We start from the raw sequence: 15,299 nt of genomic DNA, 5'->3' as shown, positions 1-15,299 counted from the left end.
AACTTGCACTTGAAAGTAATTCATTCATTTCTTAAAAGAGACTTAAGATTGTACCTAAAGTGAAAAGTCAAACAAATCTTTTGAAATACGTTCCACAATTTACACTTTTCTCTGTAATTAATCCAAATTTATTACTTCTCATCGCTTCGGAGATTTTTTATGATGCTGAAAGAAAAAAGGAATTTATCCGCACATAAAACATTTCAAACAATCGTTTTCTGGACCTTGGGTTTTAGTTCAATTTAAAGACTTTGAACTTAGTGTTATCTTTAGTTTTATTACACCTTGCGGCATCGAAAAAAGGAAGCTTCGCCATTACTGGCCGAGAAGTGTTGTAATGTTTATTAAGTCGTCTGAAAATTTCGAAGTTTCAGGCACATTTCGAAACAAAAATCACAAAGATCCTTTTGGTTAGGTTATTTTCTAATATAGAAAAACAAAATCATTTGAGAAGGTTTATACTACCGCCTTTCATTCTGACAAACTATCTTCGATTTTATACCGAAATAAATTAAAAGTTTAACTTTGCAGTCTTTAAATCTTAATCGTGGAATTTGACATTTTTAAGCTGAACGGTGAAAATATCTCAGATATAATTACTCATTTCTGATCATTTTTCTCACCTTTAACCATTTTAAGACAAAAGCATACTTTTCTTACAAGAGCTGCTTTAAAACGAAAATACTGTGAACAAATATTTATAAAAAAAGTTTAAAATCCTTAAATTCTACAAGTTATATGTTTCTACGCTTTTTATGATTTTATTTTTAATCTCAGCGTGAGACGGATAATTCAGGCAGGGATGTATACATTTTAACTTCGATGTGAGATAAATCATTCACGATGAAATGCATACTTCGATGAGCTACAAATCATTCTCGATCTTCGAAGTAAGACAAATTGTGTACGTTGACATTACGCACATTATTTTAACTTCTATGTGAGATAAAACATTTACAATGAAATATATATTTTTAACTTCAATATGAGAGAAATCATTCACAATTAATTACATATTTTTAGCTTCTATGTGTGGCAAATCATTCACGATCTTCGATGTGAGACAAATAAAGCACGTTTAAATATACACTTTTAACTTCGACGGGAAAAATCTATTCACGATGAAATACTTAATTTCTATGTGAGGCACATCATTCACGGTGAAATGTACAATTTAACTTCCATTTGAGATAAAGCACTTAGGAAGAAATGTACATTTTTAACTTTTTTAAATTTTTAATTTAAACTTTGATGGGAGACAAACCATTCTTGCTGAAATACGTACTTTAATTTCGATTTGAGGCACATCATTGACATTATGATATAACATAAACAATGCAAAATTTTATAAATACAGCTGTTGCATCACCTCAGTAATAAATGATGGAGTTCAAATACAATACATATTAAGCAAGAACATATATTAGCATGTTTGCATTATAAAAATATACAAGTAGATGTAATGTTACAATTTTTTATTTTGATATAGAGGCAGGGGTTACAGCTACCGAAATGCTTAAATTCGAAGTTAAAATGTTACTGACGAAATTTCAAAAACTTGATTCAAAATCTTGATTTTTGTCACTTTTCGTGCCTATAAATAAAGGTATTTTAAATCATGCACTTGTTTTCAGACCGGTTTTGAATATCATAAACCAGCTTTTGGGATAAAACATAATTTATTTATTAATGTTTCACGTCTTTTTATTATTATTTTATTTGTAACTAATTTTATCGTCCGAAAATCAAGAACGGAAAATTATGCAAAAATTCTCGATCTTCGAAGTAAGACAAATTGTGCACGTTGACATTGCGAACATTATTTTAACTTCGATGTGAGACAAAACATTCGCAGTGAAATATATATCTTTAACTCTTTTTTGTAACTAATTTTATCGTCCGAAAATCAAGAACGGAAAATTATGCGAAAATTTAGCTTCCGAAGAACGCGGTCAGTAAAAATACAACAAATAAAAATTAATTGTGGATAAGCTACTGGTTATTATCACAATATTATTTCTTTAAAAGAAAAGTACATTCCAATAAAAATACGTAGTAATATTAACATTACAATATTTGACGGATATTGAATCGCATGGCTGCATGGGCGTTTTCGTGGTTTTCCCCATGTATACGAGTCAGTTTCCGTTAAAAAGGTCCTTCACGAAGGCATCCCTTTTCTCAGGCAGATAGCCCTAATGTGCTCTACACTTGATCTCAGTTAATCAAACCAAACCAAAATCACATGTAGAAGCCAAAATCTGATCTTCTCAAGCATCTAAAACATCCGCATATATACGATTTTTTTTTTTTTTTTTTTTTTTTTTCGAATGGATTTCCTTCCTTCATGCCAACTAAAATGCTACAGCGCTAACAATAACCTGCTTAAGTGAAACGATTTCTTTTCTCTTGGGGATCTTTGTGCGGTTTCACCCACTGTGTGCAGTTTCCCCTTAAGACAGGATTGCAGCTTCGGGCATCAATAGCTAAACGTTGACCCTAAACAAAGGAGAGAGAAGGTACATTGCTCAAAAAAAAAAAGAAAAAAAAAAAAAAAGGGACAGTGCTATATCTTCCGTTCTACTGGGCCGATTCACAAAATTCAAACTGCGTTTTTCATGTCTCGAAAGCGCGACTTAGGATATATATTAGATTTATATACAACACTATTCTAACATAGGTATTTTGACACAAAATCGGACTTTTTCTGAAATAACATACCATTTTTTTTCCATATTTCGATTCTACGACTCAAATTATGCCAGAATGCCGAGTTTTGTAAAAATCGTACGAGTAGCTTTTAAAATATTAGCTCTCAAAATTTTAGTTCCTCAATAAAATATTAGCTCTCAAAATTTTAGTTCCTCAATGTTAATTGAATTTGGCAAATATTTATTTATTAATATCTCTTTTTTTATGAAACTTTTTTGATTTTTACTTTCACATTTCGAAATTTAGGTTCATTCCAAATAAAATTTACCAATTTTTTGTGTTTTATTTTTTTAATTTCTATTTTTAAATAATTTTTATACATTTTTCGAAAAAAATTTTGAATTATAACCTATAAAATTTTTACAATCATATTAAAGTAGGTGTATTTCTAAGCATACCTGCAAAAAATTAGACTTTTTTATTCAAAATTTTCTAAGATATACACGAATTTACATATTTTCGTGTTTTGAAATTTGGCATCTTTTTTTTTTTTTTTTTTTTTTTTTTTTTTTTTGAGCGATAATACCGCCAAATGTGGTTTATGGATTTTTGTTACAGTAAATTGCTACAGCTATTTTTAACCTTAATTTTCAAATAAAATTTTACGGAGAATTAATTATATGAAGTTTTTTCCCTCCATCATGCGTAATAAATATTTATTAATATTATATATATTTTCTTGCTTTCTCTCTTTCTTCCTTTTTTTAAAAAAAATATTTGTAAGAGTAATTTTTTTTCTTCGGCGTTTTATCGTCTGCTACTTTAACTTCGTTTAAATCGAATTGTCTAAAACTGAAAACTTTCGTTTGATGTTTATTTGAATTTTAACAAAATATTTTATGAAATTAACTGCATAATTTATTTCTAAACAAGCTGTTGCTTATGAAGTGGCTGAAAGAGTGGCTGATACTATCATTCATATTTTTAAAGCAAAGTATATTTTTATAGAAACATAAGATTTAGAATAATCATTTTTAGAAAAGTCAAATTATGATATAAACGTAAAACCCTCTAGAGACCGAATTAATGGAAGTTCAATGGTTATGTAGAAATGATCTGCAGTTATTTAATGGCTCTGTAAGTCAGCAGGTTCTGTGGACAAGTAAGAGTAATTATATAAACGAAACCCAACATTCTGGATTCAATTACCAAAGAGGGTACGATGTTTATTAAATGAATTTAAGAAATTTTTAAACATAGAAAATCGACTAATTTTTTTATCCTAAAATGTATTTTTATGAGTAACGTATTTTCATTATATCCTTAAGCCCACCATCGGCCAAGCGGTAAAGACGCTGAACATTGGTAGTTCGGTCCGAGGTTCGAATCCTGCGAACAGGCTGGCTGCATGGGTGTTTTCGTGGTTTTCTCCAAGTGTAACGTGTATACGAGCCAATTTCCCTTAGAAAATCCTCCACGAAGGCATTCCTCCCTTTAGGCAGATAGCCCTCGTGTGCTTTGCCATAATTGAATAATCCAATCCAATCCATTATGCTCTTAAAATTCTAATTTAGAATGTATTCTCAAGAACTGAATTCTAATTATCAGTAATATAATAAGTAATTATTACGGTTATTGATAAATCCTTCTTATAAAGTAATTGCAAATATTTCAAAAAAACTTTCTGTCTGAATGCAAATATTTTTCTATGCAAATATTTCTAATTTTATATTAATCAAGATTGCACAAGATATTATTTATTTGCACTTCAATTCTTACCGTCAGCTCTAGTAGAAGTTACAAATTAATTATATTTAATTAAGGAATGACCATCTAAGTTTAGAAGCAGCGTACCGTAACAGCAATTCAATTATCGGCGCCGTATCTTTCATGGTACTCCCGATTGTCAAGCTACATGATTTTTAATGAGTATTCGGGTTTTGCTAGTAACTTCACTTGGAAATCGCACTTTGGTTATTTGAACATAGAAAGAACATGGGAGCTATTTTGTTAAGATGCTTTCATAGAGAACCTTTGTAAAGAGAACCTAGAAAACTACGAAAACCAACTATGCAAAGCCTGGGTTAGATTTCGCAACAAACAATTAGTATTTTACAATCTTCAAATGCTAGGCAACTGGTGAGGCTCCAATTTAATATTTTCTTTGTAAATATTTAAGATATTGTTGTATTCTTAGACACAAAAAGCAGAATTTAAGTTTTGTTAACTCGTTAGTAAACTACCAAGCCGTAGTGCAAATGAATATTCAATTTTTTTTTTTTTGCAATAATTGTAGTAACTTAATATTCTTGGAATATGAGCTAAAGAAGGAACGCTCTCGGAAGATTAAAGAAGTGTTTAAATCCAGTGATATTAGGTTTGTCTTATAAGCTCAGGATCAAAACGATTCTGCAATTACCCGAGTAGTTGACTTGTAAATGGCTGTGAATTAAACAGATGACTTTTAATCTTACATTATTCAGTCAGAAAACACATTTTAAACCGATGTTTTCATGTCTTTTTTCATTTAACAATATTGCAAACAGTGCCATTTTCCCCCTGGTGGTGAGTTTTTGAACTCTTTTTTTTTTTTCCCCCGCTGAAAATAAATTCCCATAACCTCCTTATACGATTCCCAAGTTTGATAACATTTGGTCCGGTAGTTTTCCTTTTATGACCATTTCAGAATGGAACTTTAATTATATCCACCATGTCAATTAAACTTTAAAAGTTTGACAATTTGGTTCAAGTCCCAGCTTTATATATATATATATATTTATATTAATACTCTTAGAAAGAATGTTTTAAGAAGCTAATTTTTCTCTCGCGTTATAGATTGTATAAAAAAATGATTTTTAATATGATTTAGATTGTTTCAGCCGATATAAGAATCGGGTTACTCGGTGGTGCAGAATAAACACTGCTGGACTGTTTTATTTCTTTGTCATTTAGCAAAAAATCTTTTAATTAAAATATTTATCGTTTGGATTTTGCTCTATACTTTGTTTATTGTTAAAATGTCTAGAAAATGAAAAGCTGTCTTCAGCTGAAACGCAGTTGATGCATTTGGTATTTTAAAAACATTGACAGGAATGCAAAATTTATGGAAGTCTAGCAATCGAAAAATCTTAATTTTCTTGTGTGAGCACTGAAAATAACTGTAGAAGGAAAGAAGAAAATTAGGGAGAAAAGTAAGCAAAAATTTGAAGGGAAGTTTGGCTGTCAGATATGCCAAGATGTTTCAAAAAGTTGGACGCTTTTGAATATACTTTCAGGATACTTTAAAAGAATTTAGGTGTTCAAAGAGAAAACACTTGGACGTGTACCATCAATTCAGCTTGTGTTAACAAAAAAGACAAAAATGATATCATTGCAGATTAAAGTGAAGAGCGACTGGTTTTAGACTATATGGTTCGGTTTTAGACTGATAGTTCGGTCCGAGGTTCGAATCCCGCGAACGGGCTGGTTGCATGGGCGTTTTCGAGGTTTTCCCCATGTGTAACGTGTATACGAGCCAGTTTCCCTTAGAAAGTCCTCCACGAAGGCATCCCTTCCCTTAGGCAGATAGCCCTAGTGCGATCTGTCATTATTAAATAAACCAAAACCTTTTCATGAAACCAGTCTTTCCTTTCATCTCATACCTTCAAAATGCTTAGCCTCTAAAGACTGATAAAGGCTCTGACCAAATACTGCTGAAATGGATTGAATTGGATTATTAAGTTACGGCAAAGCAGGGCTATCTACCTAAAAGGAAGGATGCCTTCGTGAAGAACTTTCTAATGGAAACCAGCTGGCATACACGTTACACATGAGAAAATCCATGAAAACGTCCATGCAACCAGCCCGTTTACCGGGATTCGAGCCCCGGCGTGAACTACCATTGTTCAACGACTTTACCGCTAGGCCGTTTGTGGGCCTTTATGAAATGGAAGGAGATAACTTTATTTAAAATTATTGTCAGAAATACCAAGATGTTTCGAAAAGTTGGATGCATTTTAGTATACTTGCAGAAGGCCTGAAGAAAAAGAGTAAGAATAAAGCAGAATGCCTGAAGAAAAATTGTTTAAAGCAGTGTATGCAAGTCATCCTAAGTTAAAGTGTCGGTTATACATTTCTCTTATTTGTATATCTTTTCTGAACGGAACATTGAAAGGCGTTTTAAGTGTGCTGTACTGTATTTTCTTTTTTTAATATATGCAATTTTCAAATGCTTGTAGTCTGGGTTACAAAGTATTCTTCCGAAAGAAACGCAAATCAAATAAATAAAATCAAATTCTGGAAAATTTATATTAATAAATATATTTATAATGCTCGGTTCGAATGAATAAATAGAAAATTTTAAAATAATTATCGGAAGAGACAATGCAACACTAACAATTAAAATAAAAGACCTAAAATAGTAACTATAACTAAAAATATAAAAATATAGTATAAAAATATAGTATAAAGAAAAGAATTTGAAAAAAAAAATAATAAACGATGCACCTTTGATTTAAATTACGCAGTTCAAATGAGTAAATAAAAATTTTTAAAACAGTTACTCGAAAGAAACTACGTACATTTACATGTTTACTACGCCACGTATTTTACATGTTTACTACGCCACGTAAACATGTAAAATGAAATTCGAAAGAAAAAAAAAATGCTTAAAATAAATAACAATTATAATTAAAAATATAATATAAAGAACATTATTTGAAAGAAGGAACGATTCTTTTTTTCCTATTTGAAAGAAGGAACGATTGAGTTTTTTTTCCTCTCACGCACTATGTAAAAATGGAAATGCAAATAGTTTGCCACATATTAAGAAGTTCGCCAATTTTGGCGCAAACTGAATAAAAAGCGCCAACATAAATTGTTGAATTTCTCCGTAAATTTCGCATCAAATTTTTCAAAATTTAATATTTAGGCATAATTTGGGTCGTAGAATCGAAATATGTAAAAAAAGGGTATGTTATTTCAGAAAAAGTCCGATTTTGTGTCAAAATACCTATGTTAGAATAGTGCTATATATAAATCTAATATATTCCCTAAGTCGCGCTTTCGAGACATGAAGAACGCAATTTGAATTTCGTGAATCGGCCCAGTAGGACGGGAGATATAGAACTGTCCCCTCCCCCCCCCTTTTTTTTTTTTTGAACAGTGTACATTCAAATAAATAAACATTCAAACAGCTACTTTTAGATGCTTCAAAAGTAATGATTGGCATGTCATTTAACAACTCCCGAAACCAATGCATTATGCCCTAACGTGATGGATGGAAACACGAGGTAGGAAAGGGGCGCAGGCGTTCGGGTGATCTACTGATATCTGAATGCGCGGGCATTTTGGGCGACTTCACTGTGAAAGAGTTAGAAAATGAATCTGCACAAAATGCATTTCAAATAATAAATGTAAGTTAAAATAAAATAGATGAAATGCTAATATTTTTATTACTTATAACACGATGCAGATAGAACTCGAATACGTTGAATAAAATAATCACGGGATTATTTACTTAAGTTTATCATTTTGAAATAAACTATTTGATAGGGGAAAAAGTATTTACAACATATGGAAGAGAAAAATGATGCGAATAGTTTTAAAATTTTCAGAACCTATCGTTAAAAAGCTAAGGGAAAAAAGGGGGAGGAAATACAGTATTTCTTCATGCTGGACTGAATACAGTTTAAACTGATGTATTTCTACTAAAAATTGGCCTTACGTTCATAATCAATAATCTCCCTTAAATTGGTTAATATTTTAAACTGGATACATGCACTTACGACTTCAAAAGACATTTCATAGTGCAGTCTTTTTGAAGAGTTTTGTACACAGTTGCATAAGCAGAAAAAGGTGGAAATCATCTATATAAGAACCTACTTCAAGAATTCCCAACACCCCTTTTTTAGCAACGACCCCTTTTAAAAGAATGGTTTTCTTCATCGATCCCTGACACTTTTCATTATAATATACAGCATACAAAGTAATCACAATACACAATGTAGAGTCATTAGGTCTTATTTCGGAAACAGGAGAGAGGAAAAATATGCATCGCCTTCGCCGGGAATCGAACCACGGACTTCTGGAATGCGCGCCCAACGTGCAGACCACCACATCACAAATGCATGCCAAGAAGGCGGGAGAGATACCTTTTACATAAGTGACTTAAAGGGAAAAAGAAGACAGAGTCATTAATGTTGGTTCGGTAACAACTAATATTTCGGGATATTTCTATTGGATGACTTCCAAAACCTAGTGCATTCATGTGTTTTGAATATGAGTTTCGTTTGAACATCCTCTTTCAGTGTAATCAACCCTTCTTGCATCAAAACCTCAAGATCTAAAACATGGCAGTTCAACGATTTTATGAGCCAGTCTTGCATATTAAAAATTTCAGTGTCTTGGAATTGAAAATCATAATCTTTTAAATTTTGCAAGTGGCTTGTATCTATCTACTGAAAAAGTACAGTTCTTTTCCGTAACAGAAAATCACATTGAGTTATTCAAAAAAATTTAATTCTTTTTGATTGAATGCCGACATAAAGAAGTCAATTTTTTAAAAAAATCGAAAGTAATCATGATATACCTTTCCATCAATAAATAAATATTTATCAGCTTAAACAATATTTTTTGTAATCAGTTGGATCGCGATTATAACTATCAACTGGCGGACATATTCGGCTTTCAACTCCCAATTGATCCTTTACCATCATTGACTTCCTCTGAAATTTCACCGGCCCCCAGGTGGTCCATACTGATTCCATTGGCAGCTCCTGCTTTACTTGAATTTAAATGCAGACAAGATTTGTTGTAAATTAATGGTAATAATTTAAATTTTGCTCAGTTACGAAGTAGTAAGTGAAAATTTCAAATAGTGACATATACGATGGCCAGGAAAAACGTAGACTCTGAAAAGACTCGAGCTGGTGATTATAAACTGTAAGGGAAAGATTAAGCAAGTGCAAGTCTATCGGTAATATTATAAATAAATAGAAAGAAATTCAAAAATAAATACATAAATATGCAGGTACAATAAAATAGGATGCAACATACACTAACAAGGACAACATACACTAACAATTTGACTTACATATTATATACATTGAGCAGAGCAAGTGGTCTGTTTATGTTTGCAAGATCATTTAAGTCATAAAACTTACTTGTAATCTTTTTCTATTTGACCGACAGGTTAAGTCCAAATAGGGCATGCATAACAGAGCATGAGACGTAATATGGATTTGTAAATAAGTAACTTGTTTTTTTTTTTTTTTTTTTTTTTTTTTTTTTTTTCCTCTTACAGGAATTACGTTCTCCGTAGACGATGCAGTCAACAAAGCTGGTTACGGAGCATTTCAAGTGCGAATAACTTGCCTGGCAGGACTAGGATGGGTATGTGGTTGATACTCATACATATGATATCCAGAATTGAGAATTTGCAATCGCGCAAGGTTATTACCAATACTTCAATGGCTTTCAAAAGCTGAATTTAATAAAGTAGTGCAAATAAAATAAAGAGTACAGGTATCTTTTCTATAACACGGTACATAAATTCCTAGATAATACCGTGTTCTTTGAAACCGTGTTATACGAGACTAACAACTAATACAAAAGAGACGGATGCGTTCTGATAGAAAGATTTAAGCATAATATTTTTTTTTTTTTTTAAGGATTGTTGCCTCTTTTAAAATTAAACGTTTCGCAACATTCAGATTCTATTTTTCCATTTATGAACCATTCGAATTATGTATTTTCGTCTTTTAAAAAATAAACTTTCCTATAAAAGTCGATGCTGATTTATCTTCCCCAAGTCAATTAACTGGATAACGCAGAAGCTCGTGATATTTGTCAAGAATTTGGAAGTATTTTCATTATAGAAGAATATCCAGCGAAACAGAATTCGGAGTCTATCCAATGGCATAACCAGAGAAATCGGTCCCCCATGGGCGGCATTTTTCACCTGTAACGTTATTATATGGGGTTAACCATCTGAATCTTCGAAGCAGGTAAGAATAATGAGATCCTGAATTGTCGTACGGAATTAAATTAAGAAAATGGATTTTACTCTAGGTAAGGAATTCAAAGAAATCAGGACGAGATTTCAACAGCTACATCCAACGTTATACTTTCTTTACTTCGCCGAAACATTTTATTGAAAATTACGAATATCAGCTAAATTGTGATAACAGTGGCTTTAATAAGGAAGCAGTCGTCTTGAAAAGAGAAATATTTTTTCCGTTGGAGTTTTCTTTCATTATAATTGCTAGCAGAAATGAAAGAGGAACATAGAAGGGCAGTCCTTTTAAATTTTGAAGTTCATTAGTTCCTCCAGAACAATGTTAATACAGCCTTCAGGAAAACGTTCCAAATATTGTAACACTATTGCGAACTTTCGTCACAACTGCTGTAAGCGTTCCTGAGGAGATTATTTAATAAAAATCATTGAAGAGGCATTTAGGAACTACAAGTACTTATTTTGCGTTAAAGCAAATTTTTAGTGTTGTTTACACAAGAGCAGTTGGAGCAAATAAGTAGACCTTTACTTATGTCATCCATGTTTTTGTAAAAAAAAAAAAAAAAAAAAAAAAAACAGGCAGAATAATGATATAAAATGCTAGAATTGCAATTTTCCTTCTTTATTAAACATAGTGTTTTAATTTTTTCCCCTGGATATCACTTTGACATCGTTGTATTCCAAACGTGGCGGCAAATTCAGGGCGCCTCGGGAGGAAAAAGCGGTCCCTAAGCCATTTAGCTTTTAGATCGTGCAGGATTCTGTTTCTGAGCTGTTAATGATTCTGATGATTCCTTCTTGTTTTCGCCGGTCCTCGCGCTTTGGCCAGGGTCCCAGCTGCAACTCTTGCAAATTCGAAACTTTATCTTCCACAAAAGATTGCGTCTTCTTAACAGATAGACGTAGTGGTAAGTTTTTAGCCTGAAAATCAATTCAGATTTGTGATGAACATGATTATTATGCTGTTTTAATATATTTCGCTTATGCATATATTATTCTACGGAAATGATGGTCAGCCTATAGGCAGACAGACAGACAGACAAAGCAGACAGATGTCTTGTGTTGCACCCGCTAAGTCTTTCTGCACCGATGGGGGAGGCTGACGGTTATTCCTGCAGCTGCTGACGGTTGCGGTGAGCAGGACGCAAACAGCCGGTCTTCTGGCATACAGCCCTATCTCATGAAACCTTCAGGTAATTGTAGACGATGAAACTCGGGTTTAAGTGGCAGCATACAGCTCATGTGAGAGCCGTAGAGCTGTAGCAGCCCTGTCTCACAGCTCTGAAAAAGCCAAATAACGATACTCATTCGTCGTTGTACATCTTATCTGCCTTGCCCAGGTCTTCTTGATATAGATCCAGTGTCCTGAAACTGTTTCCACAAATTGTAGACGATACTGAGCATTACAATGAGCTCTGCAGCTCTCTGTGTTTGTGACTGGTCTGTCTACAATTTACCGACAAATCTCCATATTATACCATCAACCATACTTTCGTGGCTACTCATTTTACTTAATACGTTATAAAATTTACCCAACTCTTGTGAGAAGTACGGCGAATGTTGTGAAGGAGTGCGAGCACACAAATCGCCGAAAACCCCTCATGCGCTTATATCCTCTCCACAAACTCAACTTCGCAGAAATGCACATTATGCTTACGTATTCGATTCGGAATATTTTCATAATTCTTCGGCGGCATAGTTAGTATCTTTCGTTCAATACTTTTCGTAAAAACAGATATAATTTGAAAATTCTCTTAATTTTACACACGAGTGTATGTATATATATATATATATATATATATTTAGCAGCACACAAAGAGCTACAAAACTGTAAAAGCCTAAATCGCAGCGCTGAAAGTGCCAAATAACTATCTTCATTCGTCGTTGTGGATCTTGGTCGGCCTTGTCCATGTTTTCTGGATGTGGATCCATTGTCCTAAAATTGTTTTCGAAAATTGGAGACGATACTGATCATTACAATGAGTTCTGTAACCCCTGCTTTCTCTCTCTCTCTCTCTCTATATATATATATAATTAAATAAAAACTAAAGAGGCAAAGAATGAACTATAAAGTTGAAATGTAATTATTTAAAATTATTATTTGTAATAATTATTTTATTACTTTTAATAATTAAATTATTAAAAATAATAAAGTATCGTTAGTGAAATCTATTAAATTGGACTGATTTGGACAAAATTACTTAAAAACATAAAATATTGAAAACAGTAATAGACATAATATAAATCACTATCAGATTCAAGCATTTGGCAAAAGAGATAGGAGAATCTAACACCGATATTGTCTCTTAATCTGTCATAATCAGTAATCTTTCTGTTTGCATCCAATTAACTGAGGTATCCTAATTAATAATTTAAATAAATTTCAACAACTTTTTAGATGATTCATTGTCTATTTAGTTAAGCAATTATTTAATGTCAATCCTAGCAGCAATTACGCAGGATATTGTTTCGAAAGTCCTATTTACGCCCTTTTTTTCAAATCTAATAGTTTATGTATATATACATATATACATATATAGATAGATAGATACTAATTAATTTGAAACATATGTAGTTTTTGTATACTTTATATCTATATCTATATACGAGGGCTATCCAGAAAGTAGATTACGTTTTGGAATAAAAAAATAAACAAAGTATAGGAAACAAATTTTATTATATACAGATGAAAGCCACACTCAAATACTACTTTTCTACATAGTCACCATACAAATTAAGGCATTTATCGTAGCGATGTACGAGCTTGGAAATTCCTTCGTCGAAAAATTCGGCCGCCTGCGCCTTCAACCACTTCGTTACCTCTTCTTGCAGCTGTGCGTCGTCATCAAAACGCTGCATAGCCAGCCACTTCTTCATTGCTGGGAATAGGTGGAAGTCGCTCGGTGCCAGGTCGGGACTGTACGGCGGATGAGGAAACAACTCCCACTTAAAAGATTCAAGATCTTTACGAGTGACATTTGCCGTGTGGGGCCGGGCGTTGTCGTGAATCAACAAGATCTTAGAGCTCAACATTCCTCTGCGCTTGTTTTGAATTGCTCTTCTGAGTTTTTGGAGAGTTTGGCAATACCTTTGAGAGTTTATTGTAGTGCCTCTTTCCAGGAAGTCCACCGAAATTACACCTTTTCTGTCCCAAAAAACAGTCGCCATCATCTTCCTTGCCGACATTGTTTGCATGCATTTCTTGGGTTTTTGGGGAGAACTTGTGTGCCCCCACTGCATTGATTGCAATTTCGTTTCACAGTTCACATGTTTCACCCATGTTTCGTCACCAGTAACGATGCGATCGAGTAAAGAGTCACCATCCTTATGGTAAGCGTCCAAAAAGTTCAACGCTGCAGCCATTCGCTGATTTTTGTGGTCCTCTGTCAAGATTTTTGGAATCCATCTTGCACAAAACTTGTGGTAACCAAGCTTTTCGCTGATGATTTCGTGCAACAAACTTCGCGAAATTTGTGGAAAACTCAAAGAAAGTTCCGTTATTGTGAAATTTCGATTTTCACGGACTTTAGCATCGACTTTTTCGAGAAGTTCGGCGGTCACTATGCTGGGTCTCCCACTTCGATCTTCGTCGTGAACATTGGTTCGGCCATTTTGAAATCTTATGACCCACTGACGCACTCCACCTTCAGTGATAATGTTGTCCCCATACACTTCACGAAGCTGCCGATAGATTTCTATCGGTTTACAGTTTTTTGCAGTCAGAAACCTTATTACTGAGCGCACCTCGCAGCTCGCGGGATTTTCAATTAACGCAGACATTTCAAACCGTCACAGTATCTGAACGGAGCACAGCACGAACCTCTCACTAGCACGGCTAGATGTAGACTGAGCTGCGCAACGCTCTGCCCCCAAGATGGCCGCGCTAGCCCCGCCCCTAGCGGACACAGACGGAAACGTAATCTACTTCCTGGATGGCCCTCGTATATAATCTTGTATTATTGACTAATAGCAATTCGCTATCTATTTTATTTTGTACATTTGCCTAACCAGGCCAGTTTGCATAGTTTTTTCTTAAACCATTAATGTGTTTTTCATTTACTATTACAAGCTGTCGTGTCGGGAAATGAAACAGAAAAATTGAGACTAAAGTTTTTATCTAGGTTATTTTATCAGTTAAATATTCAAAAAGTTTCGAGTACAGTCTCTATTTTCTGTTTTGACGACAGGCGATATGGAATTAGCTTTATTCGAGAACCATTATGCATTTTCCCTAAGAATATTCGAGTTGGGCTAATTTACCATTTACCGCTTTTTTGTACTTTTTGTATTCTTGCTTATGTCTTATATAACTATTCTATTTCTGTTCAGCTATTTTAAGCTTGTCTTAACTTTAATCAACATATTACTTCCAATTTGATTTGAGATTTTAATACGCTTATTATTTTTAACTATTTTAATGATAATTTCGTTTATTTTGTAGTTACACTTTTCATTGCACTTTATTTTAACTTGTGTTAAAAAAATTTTTCATCCGAATCACAGTATCACTACTGCTTCTGGCAAAAGCATGAAGAATTTACTTTTTACCTTGTTTTCTAATTTTTGTAGCTCAATGCACAAACTTCTTGACCACAAAGGTCTTTTTTAGGTGTATATATATATTGATTGTAAAATTTAAACTTTAATCGCAGAT

At 33.2% G+C, this 15,299-nt stretch overlaps 1 protein-coding gene across 2 annotated transcripts in view; it reads left to right on the top strand.

Moving 5' to 3' along the window:
* Positions 1 to 15,299, top strand: part of LOC118202906 (synaptic vesicle 2-related protein-like) — a 119,969-nt gene that overhangs the window by 8,744 nt on the left and 95,926 nt on the right. For both annotated transcript variants that reach the window (XM_085819775.1, XM_085819771.1), the window contains exon 2: positions 9,935 to 10,023. In XM_085819775.1, the coding sequence (XP_085675901.1) occupies positions 9,935 to 10,023 (89 nt within the window). The remainder of the gene's footprint in view (positions 1 to 9,934; positions 10,024 to 15,299) is intronic.

This window comes from Stegodyphus dumicola, chromosome 1, assembly GCF_044657685.1.
Source record: "Stegodyphus dumicola isolate Sdum_Otavi_A_Nest chromosome 1, ASM4465768v1".
Taxonomy (NCBI): domain Eukaryota; kingdom Metazoa; phylum Arthropoda; class Arachnida; order Araneae; family Eresidae; genus Stegodyphus; species Stegodyphus dumicola.
Note: the sequence above shows the minus strand (reverse complement) of the source record. Positions and strands in the feature narration are given on the sequence as shown.